General features: G+C 50.7%; 11 protein-coding genes across 11 annotated transcripts; 4 read left to right on the forward strand and 7 right to left on the reverse strand.

Annotated features, from left to right (window-relative positions):
- Positions 1–1,275: 1,275 nt before the first annotated feature.
- On the forward strand, positions 1,276–2,460 carry N7446_000706 (uncharacterized protein; the record flags this gene model as incomplete). Its single annotated transcript, XM_058509473.1, has 7 exons — positions 1,276–1,315; positions 1,375–1,445; positions 1,515–1,537; positions 1,600–1,658; positions 1,712–1,827; positions 1,885–1,974; positions 2,026–2,460. 7 exons carry the CDS (start codon positions 1,276–1,278, stop codon positions 2,458–2,460), a joined length of 834 nt encoding a protein of 277 aa, XP_058378452.1.
- A 637-nt stretch (positions 2,461–3,097) lies between these two features.
- On the reverse strand, positions 3,098–4,612 carry N7446_000707 (sphingolipid delta(4)-desaturase family protein; the record flags this gene model as incomplete). The annotated part of the gene is made up of 3 exons (XM_058509474.1): positions 3,098–3,916; positions 3,994–4,272; positions 4,433–4,612. 3 exons carry the CDS (start codon positions 4,610–4,612, stop codon positions 3,098–3,100), a joined length of 1,278 nt encoding a protein of 425 aa, XP_058378453.1.
- Positions 4,613–4,828: 216 nt separating this feature from the next.
- N7446_000708 (uncharacterized protein) lies at positions 4,829–6,792 on the reverse strand (the record flags this gene model as incomplete). Its single annotated transcript, XM_058509475.1, has 8 exons — positions 4,829–4,901; positions 4,952–5,037; positions 5,090–5,251; positions 5,301–5,567; positions 5,618–6,213; positions 6,276–6,379; positions 6,429–6,461; positions 6,674–6,792. The coding sequence occupies 8 exons, from the start codon at positions 6,790–6,792 to the stop codon at positions 4,829–4,831; spliced, it is 1,440 nt and encodes a 479-aa protein (XP_058378454.1).
- Positions 6,793–7,944: 1,152 nt separating this feature from the next.
- N7446_000709 (SUKH-4 immunity protein-domain-containing protein) lies at positions 7,945–8,553 on the forward strand (the record flags this gene model as incomplete). The annotated part of the gene is made up of 1 exon (XM_058509476.1): positions 7,945–8,553. One exon carries the CDS (start codon positions 7,945–7,947, stop codon positions 8,551–8,553), a length of 609 nt encoding a protein of 202 aa, XP_058378455.1.
- A 248-nt stretch (positions 8,554–8,801) lies between these two features.
- Positions 8,802–9,848, reverse strand: N7446_000710 (nitronate monooxygenase; the record flags this gene model as incomplete). Its single annotated transcript, XM_058509477.1, has 1 exon — positions 8,802–9,848. The coding sequence occupies one exon, from the start codon at positions 9,846–9,848 to the stop codon at positions 8,802–8,804; it is 1,047 nt and encodes a 348-aa protein (XP_058378456.1).
- A 671-nt stretch (positions 9,849–10,519) lies between these two features.
- N7446_000711 (uncharacterized protein) lies at positions 10,520–11,740 on the forward strand (the record flags this gene model as incomplete). The annotated part of the gene is given in 3 exon segments (XM_058509478.1): positions 10,520–10,861; positions 10,949–11,244; positions 11,259–11,740. The coding sequence occupies 3 exon segments, from the start codon at positions 10,602–10,604 to the stop codon at positions 11,738–11,740; spliced, it is 1,038 nt and encodes a 345-aa protein (XP_058378457.1). The 5' UTR covers positions 10,520–10,601.
- Positions 11,741–12,076: 336 nt separating this feature from the next.
- Positions 12,077–13,341, reverse strand: N7446_000712 (porin; the record flags this gene model as incomplete). Its single annotated transcript, XM_058509479.1, has 6 exons — positions 12,077–12,226; positions 12,285–12,787; positions 12,953–12,983; positions 13,042–13,130; positions 13,196–13,229; positions 13,294–13,341. The coding sequence occupies 6 exons, from the start codon at positions 13,339–13,341 to the stop codon at positions 12,077–12,079; spliced, it is 855 nt and encodes a 284-aa protein (XP_058378458.1).
- Positions 13,342–13,664: 323 nt separating this feature from the next.
- N7446_000713 (asparagine synthetase B) lies at positions 13,665–15,886 on the reverse strand (the record flags this gene model as incomplete). The annotated part of the gene is made up of 10 exons (XM_058509480.1): positions 13,665–13,707; positions 13,760–13,864; positions 13,915–14,713; positions 14,773–15,169; positions 15,220–15,368; positions 15,427–15,462; positions 15,516–15,542; positions 15,616–15,641; positions 15,726–15,776; positions 15,861–15,886. The coding sequence occupies 10 exons, from the start codon at positions 15,884–15,886 to the stop codon at positions 13,665–13,667; spliced, it is 1,659 nt and encodes a 552-aa protein (XP_058378459.1).
- A 228-nt stretch (positions 15,887–16,114) lies between these two features.
- On the reverse strand, positions 16,115–17,163 carry N7446_000714 (E2 SUMO-conjugating protein UBC9). Its single transcript, XM_058509481.1, has 4 exons — positions 16,992–17,163; positions 16,752–16,912; positions 16,664–16,687; positions 16,115–16,552 (listed from the first exon to the last, which is right to left on the reverse strand). Exons 1-4 carry the CDS (start codon positions 17,024–17,026, stop codon positions 16,299–16,301), a joined length of 474 nt encoding a protein of 157 aa, XP_058378460.1. The 5' UTR covers positions 17,027–17,163; the 3' UTR covers positions 16,115–16,298.
- A 1,012-nt stretch (positions 17,164–18,175) lies between these two features.
- Positions 18,176–19,123, forward strand: N7446_000715 (uncharacterized protein; the record flags this gene model as incomplete). The annotated part of the gene is made up of 1 exon (XM_058509482.1): positions 18,176–19,123. The coding sequence occupies one exon, from the start codon at positions 18,176–18,178 to the stop codon at positions 19,121–19,123; it is 948 nt and encodes a 315-aa protein (XP_058378461.1).
- Positions 19,124–19,294: 171 nt separating this feature from the next.
- On the reverse strand, positions 19,295–21,134 carry N7446_000716 (uncharacterized protein; the record flags this gene model as incomplete). Its single annotated transcript, XM_058509483.1, has 5 exons — positions 19,295–19,393; positions 19,457–19,549; positions 19,612–20,414; positions 20,474–20,899; positions 20,966–21,134. 5 exons carry the CDS (start codon positions 21,132–21,134, stop codon positions 19,295–19,297), a joined length of 1,590 nt encoding a protein of 529 aa, XP_058378462.1.
- Between the last annotated feature and the right edge of the window lie 143 nt (positions 21,135–21,277).

Raw genomic sequence — 21,277 nt, forward strand, 5'->3', positions numbered from 1 at the left:
TCCGAAGGAGGCGCGTAGTCGAATTTAACTGGAACTCCTGTATATCAGGAGGAAACAAGTGAAGATTACGAGCAAAGTCTAACGAGATATTAGGATATATTTCATCGGGTGCATTTCTGGGATCATAGAGCTTACCATCTCGAAGACGTTTCCTCAACTCTTCGTCCCGCTTGCATTCAACCTGTAGGAATAACTAGGCATGGGTTAGTCCAGGTAGCTTAGGCGCGATACGATCGCTTGATGCCGATTCGATTAGAAGTTGTAACCAAGATCCTCCTTGGGATCCCAGGGTAAGGGTTATGGTTGCAGTGACAGACGAGCACCGTGAACCAGCAAAAATTTCAGAAAATTCAAGGTAAGATCTTTCATATTGATGTTTCATCAGGTCCTCCCATCATAGAGAGGCTGCTCGGTCTCGTTCGCATATTTCGCTCTTTTCCCTGCATAACAAATAGTCACTGGGAGATTGCACATTGATAGTGAGTGTGATGTTAGCACCTCTGGCCGGGATGCTAAAAATCCGAATAGAGAGTGGAAAGCTGTGATAAAGATCTTGTTTTTCCGCTGGTGTTCCTCGTCCGTCTCGAAGTTGGCGCGTGCCTTCTCGTCATATGACTCTAGCCCCACCATGAGAACAATATGGCGAATGCAAGACTTTCTGTAGGCGTTTGATGCTAGCTGTTCGAATTCCTGGAACCGCTTAGCACTGTGGAGGTAGATGGTGGAAAACATGCGCCTCTCGATCTCCGCCAGCCAGCGGCGGATCAGAGTGGTACATGGGACTATTTGAAGCTTTGGTTCGGACTATGCTCTAGTATTGATGTAGTGCACTACTGGGGATATCAGCTCTGGGGGTGATCAAATTAATAAAGTACCAATATCAACAAAGATTCCATGTGAATGGAGAGCCGGCGTGGGATGACCCACTGCATCATATGCGGGGGTATTCATCTGAGGATGCACCATATGACAAAAATAGTAGGATGATTACCAGTCTACGTAGCCTAATGCCTGCTCATGAAACAAGATATCAACAAGAGTAAACAAAAGAGCCCTTGATCGTATAAAGGGTCAATGGTGACATCACCTGACTGATGAGTCAGCATTTCCCCAAAGTGGACAGTAATCAAACTCCTGAGGCGTTGCGGCCTACTTGCACTTGATATCCTTCCCAACGACTTTTCCTCCGAGTTGCAACCTTGTCCACGTGCAGTGCCCGTGCTTCCTTTCTCTTTGTCTTCTTTTGTTACCTGTACCACCCTGTTCACGACCACGATGTCTATCCAAATCGAGCCCTCCGAGTTGGGCTTCCACCGTGCGTCCCCGATCCCGCCTCTGGATGCCTCCCGGCCAAACTGATTTCGCCATGTCTAGGTCCCTTCGACCATGAGAAATGCCAGGTCCTGCGCCTTACCAACACCAACCAAGAATCTGTGGTATTCAAGGTATGCCCACTCTTCCATCCAGGCACTTGTCGCGAAATACGACCGGTACTAACGTCACTGGCGCACTAGGTCAAAACCACCGCTCCTAAGCAGTATGTCCCAGCGATATCTTGCGCGACCCCTATATCTTAGATCTGTCGTTTGACTATTCTAGTTACTGTGTGCGCCCTAACTCCGGTCACATCGAGGCCGGCAAGGCCGTGGAGGTCCAAGGTTGGTCGATAGTCGATTTCGCACAAACAAGCTAGAACTAATGGTTTCGATAGTGCTTCTACAGGTCCTGAAGGATGCACCTGCCCCCGGTGCCAAGTGCAAGGACAAGTTCTTGGTCCAGGCCGTCCCTGTCGCTCCTGGACAGGAACAGGCCAGCGTCACCCAGATTGTACGTTCGGCTGTCGAAGCGCACAACACAAGACCGATAACTAATATCTATGTCTAGTTCGATCAAACCCCCAAGGCCGAAGTTGTTGAGCGCAAGATTCGAGTGACTTGGCTGGAAGAAGACTCTGGCGACAAGGTTAATGATTCCGTATGCCCCCCAGCAACTTTCAATGCGCATAGTCTAACAACCCGCTATCAGGTTATTAATGAAGAACCCCCCGCCTACACCTCCCCCGGGGGAAACTTCGAGACCCCTGCCCCCAAGAAGAGCTCCGTCGACGAAGCCTCCCCCATTCCTCAGCCCAATTTCTCCGAGAAGATCAAGTCCGAACCCTCTCCCCAGCGCGAGACTGCCCCTTCTGCCCTCTCAAGTGCCAAGTCCGCCGTCGCCAATGCCCTACCCTCTAGTGATGAACTCAAGGCCCAGCTCGCCGAAGCCAACGCACAGATTCAGCGTCTCAAGGACCGGCTTGCAGATCAAGGTCTCCGCCAGCGGAAGACCGGTGCCGAGGTTGGCAAGGCCGCACCTGCCATCATGCAGCAGTCACATGGGCAAACGGAAGCCGGCGTCTCCATCCAGGTTGTTGCAGGTCTATGCCTGCTCAGCTTCCTGATCGCCTACTTCTTCTTCTAAGCTGGTCTACTGCTCTTTACGGTCTCTTTGGGTTCATTGCGCTCTTCACCCCACGTGCTCCTCCGGTCTTACGTCGCTGACGCCTCTCTCAAATTCCCATCTACTCTTTGTCTCTTGAAGAGCATTCCATTTCTGTTCTAGCATCAGCCCTTTGCCTGCGTCTGTTTGATTTCTTATTTTTCCCGGTATCAATATCTTGTTTTTTTTTTGTCTCTGGGCTTCCGGATCTCCTCTCGAGTTAGACACCCGCGTGTCTACCTCTATCCCCTTTTCCTTCTCCTTTGTCTCTTTACCCATCCTGTCTTGTCTAATTTCATATTATCATGATGAACGGACACCGTCTTCTGATTCGGTTGTTATTTGTTCCATAAACGATTCTCGAGCTCACGCAGATTAATTCATGTGCTTGCGGTTACTCCTAGGCCTATGCCCATGTAGCTGGAGGCTTTCTGTTTCATCCTTGCAACTAGTTGACTCCTGCAAAGAGAATCCAAAACATACATATACCTAAACCTTCCCATGTCCGGAGATGTTCACGATGAAGTCCAACTTAGAAGACAAAACATAAATTGTAACCAATTGTATTCCCAATACTCCTGTAATGTATATAACCAAATCCCAGATAGAAACGAAAAATCTAACATTGAATCTCACTCTCCTTCCACCCATCGCCCTCCTCACCAGCCGGGCCTGCCGACGCAGCCGAGATCCCCTCACCACCACGACCAGTACCCTGCTTCGAAGCAGCACCAGAGTCACCATCATTCTTCTTCCCACCACCAACAATCCGACCACCCTGCGCGCGCTTCACACGGCACCACGGACCAACATCCTTATCCAAGATGAAAGTCCAAATAACCCAAACCCAGCTCCGATGACAAGGAAGTGGCTCGTAGAATTCTCTCGCAATCTCATGCAACTTATGCAATTTCGTCCAGGGGATGGCCGGGAAATCATGGTGCTCGTTATGCAAACCCACATTGTAAGTGAGAATATTGAGGGGGCCATAATAAGAATATGTCTCCGGAGGAGGAAGGGAATCAAGCGGGTGGGGGGTGGACTTCTCGTTCTTCTTGAGCTCGGTCAAAGACTCCGTCCCGCCCGTCTTGACGTTTGAGAAGAAGTAGTGCTCGGCGATGAAGTGGCCAGCGCAGGGGTGTAGGGAACCAGCGAGGAAGGAGCTCATCAGGAAATATACGACTGGTTGGATGGAGCCGTTGCAAAGCTTTGTTATGGCGTAGTCGAAGCTCAGTTGGACGATTAGGTTCAGAAGGTGTATGTAGGTGAACGGGGGGCTGTAGATAAACATTGGGCGCACGGCGTAGAAGAGGATCTGGAAGGTACAGAAGAAGGTCTTTCCTAGCAGAGAGTTTAGGAAGAAGGCTTCAACCGCTGTTGGGAGATCGGTGTCTAGGCCTGTTACGCCGAGGGATTTGTGATGGGTCAGGTGGTAAGGCTGTGTGGGATTTGTGTTAGTTCATTGCATTCTTCGGGGTTGGTCTGCTGGTGCCATGGTCTGAGAGATGAACGTACTCTGAACGCAGCACTGTATGGGACGCCAATAGGGAAGTTTGCGAAGATGGCCAGCAGGCGGTTGGCCATGGGCGAGCGGAACGCCAGGTTGTGAGAAATCTCATGGATGGCAAGGAACAGGTTCTGATTGCAAGTCGCACCGATCACGTATGCCGTGGCCAGGAAGCGCCAGTCGAGCATGGAGGTGTTGCGGAGGAGGTAGGCGCAGGTGAGTTGCAGGGAGACGACGCCGAGAACGACCCATTTTGTAAGAGGCTCGGGGCCACATAGCTTGGTGACCTGGATTGAGACTTGAATCAGCACCGTGATTGCATTTGTTGCGGAGTTCGCCGTCCGAGACAGTGGCCAGGTGAATGCAGGGACTCTCCGCTATCCTCCGCACGGAATTGTCCCTGAAACCCCCGACCACACCTGATGCTCACGAAACAAGGTCACTTACCTCCGGATGGGCCTTGATAATTGCCTGGCGTCTTGAGCGGTGTGGCTCTTCGGTGTATGTCCAGAAGAAGTGGTCGTCGACCAGAGCCTCGGGTGCCTGGATTCTGGTGGAAGCGGGCTCTGTTTTGGACGTCTTCGCCGACACCCGGAGATGCGGCGTGGCTGTTTCGACCGCGGTCATGCTGTATGCGAATTGACCGAAAAGTGACAGAACAGGAGAGAGGCAAATGAAAAAAAGCCGGGAGTCGAATGTTCCACGTGGGGCGACACGGCATACATGGATGGCTTGGCACGATCGACTGCTAACCTGTTTTACACTATGGAGTACGAAGTACGGGCGCTTCACCTATTACTAATGGGCTGCTTCTTGAATGTTGTTGCTTTTGGTACTTGGGATCTATGGATATTCCAAATCAGTAGTCGTCGCCGCGACTAATAACCTCCTTAACATTCGGGCGGAGCACAATTGTCTATAAAATAAGTCAGTGAAAGCTCAAGCATAACAAAAATAGAAACATACATGTTCATATTGGGCAGTGTATGAGCCCTTGATATCGCACAGAGGGGGTAGTCTTGGACAATGCCCGAGGAGACCAGGTTGTTCAACTATATTTGGATTAGCTGGAGGGATGTCGAATGGACTCAACCATGAACTTACACCCAGGAGATACTTTTCCTGACCCAATCGGTCAAGGTAACGACGGCAGAAGGGAAGGGTTCCGAAGTTCTTGTTGATGACGTTCAGCAGGTTCTTAGCGGATGAAAGACGCAAGGGAACATTAGGGGCGTCAGAGGCGAGAGCATAGTGCGAGGTTTCCATCTAATAATGTTAGCATTTTCCTCCCAGTATCTTTGCGCAATAAACTTACTTCCTCCCGCACGTAACCCTTTCCAGTACTACCGAAAGTTTCGATAGCAAAGACCTCGCCTTCTTCCATCTTGGTCTGGTCGGTGCTGCTCTTGACAATAGGCACACTTTTGCCGCCGTGAATGACGTGCTGGTCAATGTTGTGACCGTTCAGATTGCGAATACACTTGACCGGGTGCATCGTGCCGTTGAGCTCGACTTCGTAGCTCTCCATAGCCTCTTGGATAGCGGCACCGATGTCACTCATGCGGACATCAATTCCAGCTTCCTAATCACATGTCAGCTCTGCTCGATATTCAAATGTGTCAATAAACTCACCCGAATACCAGTGTTGGTGGCATCTTTGACGGCCTCCAGAAGAGGATCGTACACAGGGTCGAAGGACATGGTAAATGCACTGTCCACAATGCGGCCATTGAGCTGCGCACCAAAGTCGACCTTCATAACATCTCCTTGGTTCAGGACCATCTTGTTTCCGGCGTTCGGGGTATAATGAGCCGCACAGTGGTTGATGCTCAGACCGCAAGGGAAGCCCATACCACCCTTCAGGTTGTCGCCCTCCTCCAAGCCGGAGTGGCCCGTCAGAGCACGCACTGAATCTTCAATACCCTCCGCGATTTCGGTCAAAGTCTGCCCAGGCTTGATGTTCTTCTGTGCATACTGGCGGACTTGGCGATGGACCTCAGCACCCTGGCGGTACTCCTGCAGGAAATCATTGTTCATGCGGTCAAGGTATCGCTTCTCTTCGTTTGTAGTACGGTAGGCATTGTCGTTCAGATACTCGACAATCTCACCCTCGGGGTACTGGCCATTGGGGAAGAGATTGGACACAGGGACGCGCGGGGGCTCGCTCTGAACCTTAGCGCCACCCTTCTTCTTCTTCTTGGTCTTGCGCTTCTTCTTCTTTTTGGCGGCTGTGGGAATCCGGTTGTTAACCTCTGCGAAAAGGCAAAATGGAACTTTCAAATGCACCTACCTCCAGCGGCTCCGGCCTCTGGGGCACCGTCGCCCTCCTGCTCGTCGTCCGAGTCGTCCTCCGCGTCGGGCGCGGGGGCGGCCTCGGGGGGTTCTGGCCGTTCACTGGCGTTTTGTCAGTCGCACAATATTTTAAAAGGCCAGAGATACTTACGGTCCAGCTGGTCCAGTTTCTCCGTAGCCTGAGCTGCCATGGTTGATGAGTAAAGAGGCAAAAGAAACAGAAGAGGGGAATTATCTCGGATGTCGGGGAAGACTTTTGCTGATAAGATAATGATTTTCATACTTCACTTCATACTTATTCGATTCTTCTTCTACTCTGCTCTCCTATTTCGTTGACTTTATTTATAGCTTTAAAATACTACTTTCGTAATTTAACCATGACCATCTGCACCTCACCCATTCACTTCACTTATTCCTCCGTGCCCCGGGTAGATACGGGGCCAGTACCAATTTGAAAGTGTGCGTTTGATATCTACGTCCTCTGCTTCTGCCTCAGCATGTTTAACTTGAGCCATGATTTCTCTAAACACTGCCTCAACATCTGTACTCGATGCTTCGTTGTTGGTTAGAGTCTCAGTCTCTTCGGTTGAAACGGCCTGTTCATCCTTCGATCCTATGCGGCATCCTTGAGCTGGGCATTGGTATTCAGGGTCTGTTTTGCTCCAGCTGACATCATATTATCAAAATATCTCAACATCCGGACAGTTTCAATTGCCCATTCCTTTAGCGCTCTGTTGAAAGGGAAAAGCTTGACAGGATCCGTGTTGGCTCCTTCCTCAAGGAGGAATTTTGCCATAGAATCGCATCCATGGGGTAAATTCATGTAAAGTGGACTGAGTGCAGCATCAACAGAGTTACTGGATGGATCGAAATCTGTTTCACCACTACCACTCTACAATGCATGTCCTAATTTCCTTAACCCAAACAAAACTATCAAGGGCAGATTTCGGATTATGACTCTAATATTGCCTTTGCGTTGTATCGTCGCGTTGCCTATATGAAGAGGGAAAGAAATACGAGAAAGTATACTTTGCTAAAGAGACCTCTATGCAGCCTAAAAATTACTTCAAGACAGCCGAGAATGGCAAACCCAAGATTCCTATACCTTCAGCAGTCTACATTACTGAAGGAATTACTTCCCAGGTACCTAAAGATGTTATTAAAGCCTCTTTACCTATAAATTATTGAGACATATCCACATCACATTGCTTCCCGCGATGATTAAAAATTAGACATAGTACTCTTACTTTGATAATTTATATAGTATGTGGCTGAAAAGCTTCATTTTAGTTGCTGGTGCACAACCGATCATGTGGCGGGTGGTGACCGATGTTATAGCTTGGCACTGTAGCCCCTGAAGATTTCAAGCGATGATCTCGATAATCGCAAATTTCGCTTTACACGGTTCTTGATGATTTCATTCTATTGCTTTGCGAAATAGGAAAAATGTCTACTCTCTTGAATCTTCCTCGTGAGATCCTTCTCTGGATTTACCGAAGCCTCAACAATATGCCTGACGCCGTTCACCTTGCCCAATCATGTAAATTACTATACTGTATCTTCGACCGTCCACAGAACCGGTTGGAAATCTTTCTTTCAATCATAGTGACCATTCCTCAAACAAACCGGCTTTTGAAGCAACAAATGGCTGACCTGACCAGGATAATATGCCCCGAACCCCAAGCTCAGACAAAGTCTGGCTTGAAGATCGCTTTGGTGCTGGTTCTCTGTGGCAACCTGAGGAATCCGACATACCATCAGCCCTCACGGATTCAGGGGCAAGAACCTTCTTGACTACCGTGGGCTTTCCTGCCGTCAAGCTCCAATCCGCTGGTTTTGACTCCACCCATTTAACGAAAGACGCGGGACCCCTAGAGCCCTACGACGCTGACGAGTTGTATGGCGAGCGCTTTCCTGATGATGACTCCCCTCCCACGAACCTCTGCTTCCATTTCGGAAGTGTTAGTGAGTGGATGATAATGGTAGGTGGAGAGGATGGGGACGTGTGTCACTATGATCCTGCCGGTTGGGACCATGCAGATGGGTACCAGGGGATGATTGCAGGTTCCCTGAAGAGCTTTGCAGTGCTGTTGGGGATGCTGGCAGAGGTTGCGGAGAGGCTGGATATGGTGGCGGATAGGTTTAGTGAGGATGAAGAAAGAGAGGAGGCGCGTAAGGCTATTCTAGACAGGCTGAGAGAGAGGATGGTAGAGTATGATAATTGTGTTGAGGAGGGGTCAAAGTTTTGGGATAACATATTTGAGGGTTTGGAGTAGTTAGATCTTATATATAATTGCCATGCGTTCAGACATACATCTTCTTAGGGATAGGGAATATCAGGATAGATCAACCGGCCAGCTTGATAAAGATACGGCACCCGCACTGTCTAAAATGTAGACTGATATGAGCTAGATAGAGGAGACTGTGCTAGAAAATATTAAGTGGAGTTCTGCGACCCGATATGGTTGCTTTTGAAGATATAACCATGCCCGATAGATATGTCAATACCTTGGCTTCACTTCCATTATAGATACAACGAGGCCCTTTCCAAATATTTTCGAGCATCTCCTCTCACCTCCTCCATGATTTCCCCCGCCTTCTCTTGCTTCTTGACAAGTCCAACACCCGTTCCAGCCCAAATATTCCCCATATCCTTCGTATCCAAGTTCCCAAAACCAGGACCATTCATCGCCCCAGAAATCAAAGCACGAATCTTCTTAATATCAACCCCATTCTTATAGTGATCATATACCTTATTCCTAAGACACCTCCCATCATAAGTTTCAGGCCAAAAGTTGGGACCCCAGACCTCATCAAAGATACGCGATCGGCCAGTTGCGCGACCCCCATCAAACGCCTCAAAGATCGCATCCCGATAAACATTAGGAATGAATGTCTCCTCGGCACCAAGGAACCTCGTTCCCATAACGATCCCAGCCGCGCCAAGAGTCAGCGCTGCAGCACAACCCCGCCCATCGGCAATTCCACCAGCGGCGATGAGAGGAACATCACCAAGTCCGAGATCCTGAAGTGCATCACCAACCTCCGGAATGAGAGATACAATACTAGCACCATTCTCATGCCCATGGCCTCCAGCATCCCCGCCCTGCAAAACAAGTGCATCGGGATGACACGCCCGTGCTACATCGACTGCGGCAGCCACATTTCCGAGTTGCACCCACACCCGAGTTTCAGGCGAATACTTGCGAATGCTTTCCGTCCACTGACTCAGTGTATCGTTATCAGCGAAGGAAAGCCAAGCCACAGCCGGCTTGTATGTCTCAAGGAGTTGCATCCAAGCATCCATCTGTGAGCCGAAGACGATAACGCCCAGGCCGATGGGAAGTGTCTTCGTGATGTCGAAGTTCGACTCCTGGAGGGCCTTTTTGGTCGTTTCGAGCTCGGTCGATAGTTCATGCATGTCATCCAGGAAGCCGATCTGGCCTAGGCCCCCGCCGCGTGTGACGGCAACCGCCAGCTTACTTTTGGCGCTACCGCTCATCGGAGCGTTGACTACGAGGGGTGTTTGGATCCATGGGAGGTATGTTTTGAGGGTAGCTAGATGAGACATTGTTGTTAATGAGTTGGGGAGGGTGAGGTGTTCGTGATATTTGAAGGCTCGGGGTCTGATGTACTGAGGTGATATTCGCCGATAGGATCAAACGCCGAGTGGTGCCCATCCCGGTAAAAGTACAGAATTCGGTGGAGCATACAGTGCCTTGAAAAACACTTTTTTTTTGGGTCTTTATCACGCCTTTCATTGCATTTCTATGGTCGTGTGACTCGTATGACACGTGTCTCGCATACCTTTTGATGAGCAGCTACCCGAAGCTATGGACTGGCCGCTACCTGTCAAGCTCCACACCGGCAGGCGAGATGGAGAGGGAGTATATTTAGAGTAAACTTAGGGTCAACTTAGGGCAAATTAGCGTAAGTTAGGGCAGAAAACCGTGGAAGGTTAGGTCCAGTGGATCAAACCCAGCCTTGTTATCTAATCTGATCATCTGCCCATTCTGGCAGCCTGAGAGCCTGAGTTCTCAATCCCATACTCCCTAACATTAGTTACTCATATCATAGTAAATTTTCTGGATAATATGAGACCACCATGGAGTTCAACAAACCGAGAGACCCATAGCAACATGTAGAACAGATTAATTGTTCACCGGGAATGGCATCGCCCATAATCCACCATGACGCCACTCCGGTCTTTACCTCTCTTGATTCCTCTCCACTTCCACTCCCCGACACACTCTATCTACACCTCCCTTCCACGCTCCAGAGGGCCTGTTCCCTCCTTGTTCTTCATATCCTCCTCACAAACACCATGCCTTCACCTCGAGTAACGGCAATTTTCTTATCGCCGCGTGCAAAGGCGCCCTCACCTCAAACATACACCCACACCCTCTCAACCCAACCCCTCCGACCACGGCCAAATCAACCCCCAAACCACCACCAAGAAACCAATCGCCTCCCAAAACCCCAGATACACAACTTCACAACAAGCAACACCCGCCAAGCCCGCGAACCGAACTTCTACGAAATCCTCGACGTCCCAATAAGCTCAACACCAGCCGAGATCAAAAAGTACCGCCCTCCCCCAAATCACCCTCCAAACCCAACCACCAACCCAAGTCCCAAACATCCCAAACACTAACACCAATACCCACCCAGACAATTCTACGCCCTCTCCCTCCGCCACCACCCAGACCGCAACAGATCAGACCCAGAGGCCAGCCAACGCTTCGCCCGAATCTCAGCCGCCTACAATGTCCTAAGCAACGCCCAAAAACGCGCAACCTACGACCGCGACCACGGTTTGCACGCACCACCATCCTACAACCCCTCTTCCTCCTCCTCACCGGGCCATACACACGCCCACCCAATGGGCAGCCATAGCAGCTACGCCGGGTCCCGTCCTGCGAGCGGGCTAAGTAAGCGCCGAGGTGCTTTCCATGGGCCGCCGCCTAGTTTCTATGATCAGGGTGGGTATGGGGCTACGGGGAGACAGGGGGAGGGTATTCGCCTGGGAAGGCTGGGTCTGGTGCTGGAGCTGGAGCTGGAGGGTTTGCATCGAGTGCTGGATTCGGTGATCGTTCTGGGACTGGTGCAGGCGGGAAAGACGCTGATCCGGAGGATTGGGTTGGGTTTATTAATCGGAATCCATTACATCATTTTAATGCGCGGGGACATTTCCGGACGCAAGCTGCTGAGGATCAGCGGCGGAGGGAGAGAAGGACCCGAGCTGGTCGCGCGGCTGCGCAGAAGCATGCTGCTGAGTCTGGGGCGAGGGCTGGGTTTGGTGGGGGTGGGGATGATACGTTCGCCAGGTTTTTGATTGTTTCGGGGGTTTTGGTTGTTGCTGGGGGGATATCTGGGTTGTTTAAGTGGCCCGCGGCGACGCCTACTGCTGCTGATGTTGTTGAACGAGGGAAGGTTAGGAGGCGGAAGGAGGCGCTTCCTTGATTCTTCAATTGGTTTGGTTTGGTTTGACTATGTATAAGAGCTGGATTCTTGACGTAGTTTAATTAGCGCTTCAATGTAACTTACGGCCTATGTTGTCTATCACAGTAGCTCTAGAGCTATCTACAGTGCACTTATATTAGACCACATTAATTGATCGTATTGACCAACAAAGGAAACATTTAGATTTGATATACAAAGAGTGCTCGAGTAGAAACTACGATGCACACATGGCTATTATCCAGGATGAAAATCCCCATCTCCATAATCATCTTTCTAGCAAATCAACAAGACAAACTAGGAAACAAAATGACAAAATCTGAAAGGAGATTCAAACGCTTAAGCCTCGAAGGTGAAGCTGGCGCCGACCTTGTGGGCAGCCTGGTTCAGGTTCTGGGTATCAAAGGAGGCACCGAGGCCGAGGGTGACACCAGGGCGGAGGAGAACGTTGTAAGCCAAAGCGGCAATACCACGGTCGTTGATCTTGGCCTGTATTGTAGAAAGTGATTAGCAGGTACGCATATGTACGAACAGCGCGTGAACGAACCTTGGCGAAGGAAGAGGGATCCAGGCGGTACTTGGAGGCAACCTCGAGGCCGACAGCGTTGCCGGAGGTGGAGTCCCAGGACGCCTTGGCACCGGCCTCAACCTGAGCGTTGACGCGGTGGTAGTAGCTGGCGGAGAAGAGGGACAGGTTGTTGCTGGCGGTGATGGCAGCGGAGTACTGGGCAACGCTGTAGCCGATGGCAGCGGAGTACTTGGTGATGGCGGCCTTGTTGACGTCGTAGCCACCCTCAGCACCGACAAGGAAGCCCTCGTGGCCGAGAACGGCGTCGAAGTTGGCGGACGGGCCGTTCAGGAGGTCGAAGAAGGCACGGGCGTTCAGGTTGGGCTGCTTGAAGTAGAGGTTGAGCTTAGCACCCTTGGACTGCTTAGCGGGCTGGTACTGGGTGAGGATCTCAGCCTTGAGGCCCTTGGCGATGTTGTTGTCGAGCTCGAGCTTGGTGTCGAGAGCGTTGGCGGTGGTCCACGCCTGGGTGAGGGTGAGGCCTGGGCGGTGGGAATATATTAGCCTAATTCTGTGATGTGTCGTATCCGAGAAAATAAACAGAGTCACCTGGGGCACTGGACGAAGGCCGCATCCGCAGAGGAATGAGATGCGTCGTCCCTTTCGCGCGCCAGGATCCGGGGGTTTCTTCTGGGTGGGGCGTTTACCGGTAGGCGCATCGACGTATTTGGCCTCAAGCTATAGGCGCATCAATTAGAATTGCGTCTTGAACGTGATAGGTGCGACAAAAACGTACCTGGCCAGCAATGGGACCCTCGTGGGCGGACTTGCCCTTGACGGTGAAGGTGACACCGTTGGGAGCCTTGGACTTGACCTCAAGGTTGGCTAAATAGCTCTAGTTAGTTATTGAAGCTTCAAAAATGACATAATGCCACCCATAGATAACATACCGGCAGCGGCGTGGTAGAAGTCCTTGTTCAGGAGCTATTGGGATAAAGTATTAGCCAAGTTCCGGTGTGCCGATTTTTGATCTGGACAATGTGCGTACATCGTTGGCCGCCTTGGCAATGTCGGAGAAAGCAGCGGGGGCAGACATATTGACGAGATGAAGCCTAATGACTGAGGAGATGTAAGAGAAAGGGGTGGTTCTATGGAGAGATGAAGAAAGAGAAGAAGAAGAGACCGATGATGTTGGGGGGGGAACTAGGGGCTTAGCACGGGTTGGTGGGCGTCCGGTGATTGGCGGTTGCTCGGCTGCCGGGAAAGCCCGCCGGTTAAGTCACGTGGATTTATGCCTGAGGCGTAAATCTACTAAGATACTGGCAAAAGTATGTACAATCTATCCCTTTATTCCAAAAGAAAATGCTAAATCAGAAAAAGAAGTCCAGGTGTGCTTTTTTGGCTCTTTGGCTTCACATTTTACTTCGTCTCGTCATACTTCTGGTTGTGGATGGAGATGGCTCTGCGAGGCATGTTAGAGGATGTTTCAACATTTGAAACAGGAAATAACTCACCTTCCACTGGGATCAGTCTGCTTGGACCAGGTAGGGGTCCAGCGCTCGACTGTGCCGGCACAGTAGGGAGGGAAGTGCTCATCGAACATGGTACGGTACCAGTATCTATATGAAGTTAGTCATTGAGCAGTTATAATGCAGAGAGAGAAACATACGCCTCCTTGGTGTCGGGAACATCGGTGCCCCATTCGGGCTTAGGGTTCTTCATCATCTCATCGGTAACCTGGCGCTCGGCCTCATCCTTCAGGCCATCAATCCAGCTGTAGCCAACGCCGTCACTGAACTGCTCCTTCTGGCGCCAGAGAATCTTATCGGGCAAGTAGGCAGCGGTCTCGGGCTCATCGGTGGTGTCAAAGGCCTTGCGCAGCATGTGCTTTTCAATGCGGTCCTTGGTGATCATCTTGTCCTGGGGGTCAACACCCATGCAGGTCTCGAGGAACTCCTTGTCGAGGAAGGGCACACGGGCCTCAAGACCCCAGGCGGAGGTGGACTTGTTGGCACGGAGGCAGTCAGCCAGGTGCAAGTTCTTCACACGGCGGACAGTCTCCTTATGGAGCTCCTCCTTGTTGGGGGCAGCGTGGAAGTAGAGGTAACCACCGAAGATCTCGTCGGAACCCTCACCACTGAGAACCATCTTGACACCCATGGCCTTGATCTTCCGGGAAAGCAGGTACATAGGGGTGGAGGCACGGATGGTCGTGACATCGTAGGTCTCCAGGTGGTAGATCACATCAGAGAGGGCGTCAAGGCCGTCTTGAACAGTGAAGGTGAAGGGGTGGTGCTTGGTGCCGAGGAAACGGGCCACCTCAAGGGCAGCCTCGGTATCGGGGGCACCGGGGAGACCAATGGAGAACGAGTGAAGCTGCTGGAAAGTAGTGACAGTAGAAAGCTCGTTCTCATCATCAATGCCAACCAACTCGCTCTCGGCGTTGGAGGGGGCGCAGCGCGGGAAGCCTCGGCCATGCGAAGAGTCTCACGCTGGGCAATAGAGGCGACCAGAGAGGAGTCGAGACCACCAGACAGCAGAACACCGTAGGGAACCTCAGCCATCAGACGCTTGCGGACGGCCTTCTCGAGGCTGTGGCGGACGACCTTGTAGTCGACAGGGGTAGAGGGGACGTTGGTAGGGTCCCACCACTTGGGCTCGAAGTAGCGGGTCAGCTTGTCAGTCTTGGAGTCGTAGACGTGCCCGGGAGGGAAGGCAATGATGTCGTCGCAGACAGGGTGCAGGCACTTGAGCTCGGAGGCGAAGTAGACGGCACCGGGGGTGGACGAAGAGCGACCAAGGTAGAAGCTGGTAATACCAATGGGATCACGGGCGGCAATCACACGGTCCTGCTTCTTGTCCCACAGAACCCAGGAGAACATGCCATCGAGGTGCTTGGGGGCATCGAGACCGTGCTCCATGTACTAGAAGAGATCAGCACCCGTGCTCCATCTTTTGATCCATTGTCACATACCAAGGGAATGATAACTTCGCAATCAGAGTGCGTCTTGAAGTTGTACTTGGTGTGAAGGCTCTTTCGCAGAAGACGGTGGTTGTAGATCTCGCCATTGACGGCGAGGGCGAGGCTGCTGTCCTCGTTGACAAGGGGCTGGGCACCGGAGTCTAGCGGGAGAATATTAGCAAAGATCATGAACACATCAAATTCTCAGACAGAACTTACCGACGCCGACGATGCTCAGACGCTCGTGCGCCAGGACTAAGAATTCCCCGTTAGTTTCCGAAAACGACCAATTCTCATGCTTGACTCACTAGTGCTCTCAGCGCAGAAGTTGCCGCCTGTTTAAGAACATTGGTTAATCCTATTCCCTCATGTATACCGCGCAATGTTGCAACTTGAGCAGTGACTCACTCCAATCGGGACCACGGTGGCGCACACTGTGTTCGGGAGATTAATTAGCGACAATTCGAAATTCTGAGGATTGCAGATGCAATTGAAAACAAAAAAGTTGAGATACTCACGCCTTGGCCATGCGCAAAGCCGTGGGCTTGAACTGCTGCACATCGGGGTGACTATGGGACTATTAGCAATGACACGATTGTCCCCCAGGATCCCACTATTGAGTATGGCGGGGGTTAGGGCAAGGCATAACGCACTGGTGGCACGCGAAAATTCCACACATGATGGGCAATTGGTGATTTTCGGAGAGTATGGAAGAAGGAGAAGAGGAGTCGGAGGAGAAGAAGGAGTAATTGACTAATACATGGGGTTACGGAAGGAACCAAGTAATTTTTTCCAATTTCTCGGCGGGGCGATGTCGGCAGTCTTTGAGTCACCGATAAGATAACCGGCACTCCGATCTTCTTACTCTTACACCCTTACATCTATACACTTCTTATAGGTAGAAATACTGCATTCTTATGGCTTCAATGCCTCAAACTCCATTGTTAACGCCGCGCTGTGGGAAATAGCTAATTCCTCATTCGCCGGAAAAAAAACCGGATATGCATAGATCGTCCCCCGGTATGTCCCATGCTGAAAATCGGAAAAGAAAGCGTCACAGCATTTTCGCTGTTCTCGCTGGGAATCGATGCTTAAACGGGCTGGTTTTCCTTAACCACCTGGCGGACCTTACGCTCATACGCGGGTCTGTCCTTTTTGAACAGGTTGTAGGCATCGGCCTGCGCGGGCGACTCTGGGTTGGGATTATCGAGGAGATCCTGAATGCCGAGCAGGATCTGCTTGATGGTGATCGCCGGTCTCCAGTCTTCCTCTTCATTGAGGATTGACAGGCAGACTGTGCCCGAAGGGTAAACGTTTGGGTGGAACAAAGGTGGCGTAAATTTGCCTGGAGTCTTGAATCAGCAGGAATTTCTCATGTTATATCACGGATTCTGTCTCGGGCAGGATCTTCTTTCTCGAAAAAGTAGCGTTGGAGATCGATCGTGGAGGCACGTACATTTTGGTGGCTTCGTGGGGTATTCTAGAAGCAATGACCGTCTAGATTAGTACAAGGATCTTCGGTCTGGAATGTGTGCTGCACTCACCATCGGGAAATACCAAGGTCAACTTGAAAAGACCTCCCTCCCAAAGAGTTTTTGCCTTGCCAGGAATAGCACATTCCCAGGTCTTGAGGTCCAGGCCGCCCTGGGGAGTTCGCGCGGGCTTTGCGACAAAGCCGAAAGGGTGGTCACGACGCCACTGCTTCCTGTGTAATCAGAAACGGTCAGCATAGCGTAGGAGTAAGGCGCAAATATTGCGCAAAGTCCTCAAGAAAAACTCCGTACCGTTCCTCCTGGAGGCGGTTCTGGCTGAGAGACATGATTTCAGGTACCGCTCGCTAAAATCTGGGGATATGGAGTGGGTGTGCGATGGGAAAGTTGAAGAAGGAAAAGTAGCAAGAAGGAGCGACTGGGATAATCAGGCGCAGGGATGGGGGAGAGGCGAGGCGGAAGGAAGATTTCAAAGGTCGCAATCGCGACAGCTGGAGCGATGGCAATCAATCGCCAGTGGGCCTGCGATCGCTTAGGTAAGCGCCTCACAGGGCAGCCACGGAGCCTCACTTCTTTGGGCAGAGATAGCAAATACATCTATGCAGGAATTACTACTGCATTGATATTTGGACTGGTCTGGACTCCAGGCTCTAACCGTGTAGTTCCTTACACTTTAATTCAGCGAGCTATACATGTCAACCTTTGGCTTACTTTGGGAATAGAGATCATAATGAACAAGAGAGCAGGACTTCAACCGGGTCAGGAACAAGACAAATTGCAGCCTCAAAATTCTGTTACTTGAAGAAGGCTCAGGATTATCTTGCTTTAATGATATCTGATTGCTATGTTCCCGTATGGTGAGTCGTCCACGAGAAATATAGACCTGCATTGTCATGCAACCTGGAAATATATTTCTCCACGACAAAAGCAGAGCCACGATTGTATTGTTGTTTTTTATTTCTTATTCAGTTATTGATTTGCCTCAAACGTCGAATAACAGTCTATTTAATATCTATTTACCGTTGCTTGTCAGCCAAGATTTGTGTGGCTGTAAGACACTGAAATTTGTTTGTAGACCAACATGTTCCTTCGAAAAGGGAGTCCCAAGTTGGCCAGTGACAATGTATGCATATTCTTTGTCTCAAGTGCTCTCTCCAATGCCATAAGACAAACAAGTATTACATTAGATGTTGACAATGGTATCAAAGAGAACAAACAAGTTCTTTGTCTTCGAGGGATTCATCTGAGGAAAGGCAAAGTCGTACACGAAGCTCGTAGGTGAAAGCCGACGGATATTGGCTTTGCTTGGCAGCAAAGCAGAAATATAAGGCCACCACATCAGTTCGCTCTGAATTTAACATCCAACCTACCTTCCTATCGATCCAAGCTCTCCACCAAGCGGTTTAACCCTAACGCCAATCCCCCAATACTTAAAAAATCATATACCACCACCAACATTAACATCACCATCGTTCAAAATGTGTATGAAGATAATGTATTATCATGCGAAATGCACCCACGCTGCCCCAGCGGAAACATCCTCTGTAATCGGCTGTCCCCCAGCGCTGGAAGAAGGCTGTCTATGTGACCAGGAAGACCAAACCCCGCTACCATTCCCCATCTCAGGGCTCTGCAAGCAATGTAAAGTCCAAAAGCGGCGAAAGGAAATGGTAAACCGTTTCGTTGGCATCGCAAAATGGAAGGCCGGTGACCGTTTGGGTTCACTGACAGCCGCAATGGCCCTCCCGGAGAGAGATGACGAGAGCCCCGAGGAAGACTCTGAATATGAGTCTGAGTATGAGTCCGAACCTGAGACCGAATCTGGATCAGATGCAGATGCAGATGCAAGTGATGCGGTTGAACCAAGAAAATCCCACCTTTTAACTCGTAGCAATCCCAATGGAAGTTTCCATCGCTTGCAAAGATGGCTAGATAAAGCCGACCCATATCCCCCAAAAGACTCTTCTATTTGTACTTCTGCTAACACAGCCAAAACTGGAAAAATGACGAGGTGGCCTTTCTTCCAAGCTCCCATCTTGTGGAAAGATGAGCATGATAACTTTGGTTTGAGGACTCTGGTTCTAGTTCAGAAACATGGGCTGGTTGAACAGAAGGATACGCTTTCGCGCCGGCGTACTATATGTGCAGGGCCCGGGGGGTTGCAGCCCTTGGCTCTGGCGGAGAAGCATAAGAAGCGTTGGGGCTGGCCTTCCTGGGATCCTTATGGCCGCGAGAAAGCCGATGAGCCGCGGCAGTCAGAGCCTCTCTTGATGCCGCCCGTTGAGGCGGAGTCTATGAAGGCTGTGAGCTTGCGCTCTCGTATCCCTGTTCCTGCCAGCAGAGTGGGTGGACAGTCCGTGGCCGCCAGTGTGGAGAAGCGGCCGCTTCTTGCCAGGAGGAATACATTTGATCGGGTTACATTCTAGTGTTGCTAGTTTTTCTGTTTCCTTTAGATTGAAATTCGGCACGATTTAGTGTTGGTGTACGGGCTGGAGATGGATTTGGTAGTTATTTTGATAAGACTTCATAGATAGAGATCCAATAGAATTGAATTCAATTGGTATTATTATTGTGCTTGAGTGGAAGTTCACAAGGAATTAATCCGTGTAAATCCCCTGGTCGAATTTCTCAGTGTCGAAGAATCGCGCTTCGATTGTGTTTCCGTTGAAAATCCGACCTTCCAGAGCATTGACGGCCTATCGGCAGTTGTCAGTAAACAAATAATATAATCAAGATGGATTCTTGTGTTGAGAACTTACCCGTAAGGCAGATAACGGACTTGTGAACTTGACGAAGACCGGGGCGGGAGTCCCGGCATCACGAGCAATGTAGACTCGTTCGACAATTCCATACTAAAAACCCAATTTGTTAGTATAGTTTTCATAAGAATAGTTCGCAGGTGACAAGAAAATACCTTCTCATTGCATTCCTCGCCAATCTCCTGCATCAACCCTCCACCCTGACTTGTCTCCAGTTCGGACTGCAAATCAATTCCATTCAACATGCCCCGCAGAACAATCACTTCACCCATAGGGCCAAATTTGCTCTCGTAACCTCCTAGTTTCTTGCTTCCGATGATCTTGCCGCGTCCAGCGGGCGTAACAAAGCCTCCGCCATCTGAGTCAGGTCGTTTCTTCCGCTTCTCAACCTTCACCTGTAGCGGATTCTTGATACCAGAACCAGTAGCACCAAGTCCAGATCCCTTTGTCCAGCCATACTTGGACATGAAACGTTCCGCGAAGCCCTTTTGGCCTGGATGGAGAGAGCGTGGTGCATCCTCATCTTGTTCTTCTTCGTCTGCTGGTTCTTCTTCGGCCAATGCAGCTTCGAGCTCAGCTTCGGACGCAGGCATATCTTCTGGCGGCGCGGGTAGAGTGTATCGAACCGGGGCACGGGAGATTGTGGCGGTACTAGGCTGGAATTTGTCGAGAGGGCGTGGTGGCGGAGGAGGGGGTATGTTTTGTTCTGATGATAGGTTGCCGGCTTTCTGGAAGCGCCGCATGTATGCGTCTTCGCCGGTGGGGTCGTTGGGGATAGGGTTGGGTTCTTCAGGCGGCGGTGGCGGAATTTGTTGTGCGGAGCCAGCGGACTGACCGAGGCGTGCACGACGAGCAAAGGCATCTTCACCAGATGCATCATTGGGGACGGAAGCTGGTGTGGGCGGCGTATTGTTGAGATTTGGTGGAGGGGCAAAGCTGCTCGGGGGTGCGAATTGCCCTAGAAATATCCCTTCAGTAATGTTCCAGCACAGCTAAAATGAAATAGTCTAAACATACGGTTCATTGGCCTGTTGTCGTCATCGCTGTCCGAGTCTCGGCTCAGCGAGCGTCTCATCCGATGCGCATACAAGCGATCCTTCCAGTCGCGGACCTCCATGATTTTTTCGTCACTGTGTCGGTATTCCTCGTAGTTGTTTGGTCGCGACGGATCATAGATGTCGTCCCAGTTCTGAACAATTTGCGCTTCACGGTTCTTCTTGCGTTTCTTCCTGCCACCACGCTGTCGTTTCTCGCCCTGGTATCCGTAGTCATCATCTTCCAAGGCCGCCCAGTCAGCCAAGGTGCTCTTCGCTAGAGGTGCTGCTGAGGGAATTGGAGCTTGGTTCGGTGTGAGATGTGGCGCTGCCTTGGGAAACATAGACTTTGGTTTGGACTTCTGAGCTGAGAGTTGTGGCCTTCTTGTTGGCTGGAATCGGAGAGAAGCTGTTCGGCGAGAGGAAGGTGAGTTCAAGCTGCTTCGCTGTAATCAGAGAGATCAAATATAGCTACCAGCATTCAGTTGCTTTTTACCCGCCGCGTCGTCGGGTTGCGCCTCAGTCTCCGAGCTCTGTTTGAAGACAACCGGAGCACGAGAAATCGTTCCCGGTTTGTCGTTTGATGGGTCGAGAAGATTGGCATAAAGAGACATCCCCCCTTTGGGAGGCGAATCGGAAGCCATGGCTGTTGTATGGTTGATCCGTGATGAGGAGGCATTGTCGCGATATGCGATAAAGGTAAGGCGGTGTAGAGAGCGCCTAAGTGACTCTCAACGTTAATTGGACAGGAGATGTACCACAATACCTACCGCCTCTCCTCTTTCAC

This window comes from Penicillium canescens (genome assembly GCF_028828765.1).
Source record: "Penicillium canescens strain IBT 15451 chromosome Unknown utg000001l_segment0_segment0, whole genome shotgun sequence".
In the NCBI taxonomy this organism is placed as follows: Eukaryota; Fungi; Ascomycota; class Eurotiomycetes; order Eurotiales; family Aspergillaceae; genus Penicillium; species Penicillium canescens.

Excerpts from the sequence above, each read along its gene's own strand:
- N7446_000714 (XM_058509481.1), bottom strand. The coding sequence starts at position 17,026 with ATGTCTCTCAGCCAGAACCGCCTCCAGGAGGAACG. Across the intron at positions 16,913-16,991 it reads AACCGCCTCCAGGAGGAACG|GAAGCAGTGGCGTCGTGACC; the intron begins GTACGGAGTTTT and ends CTGATTACACAG. Across the intron at positions 16,553-16,663 it reads CCCCACGAAGCCACCAAAAT|GCAAATTTACGCCACCTTTG; the intron begins GTACGTGCCTCC and ends TCAAGACTCCAG.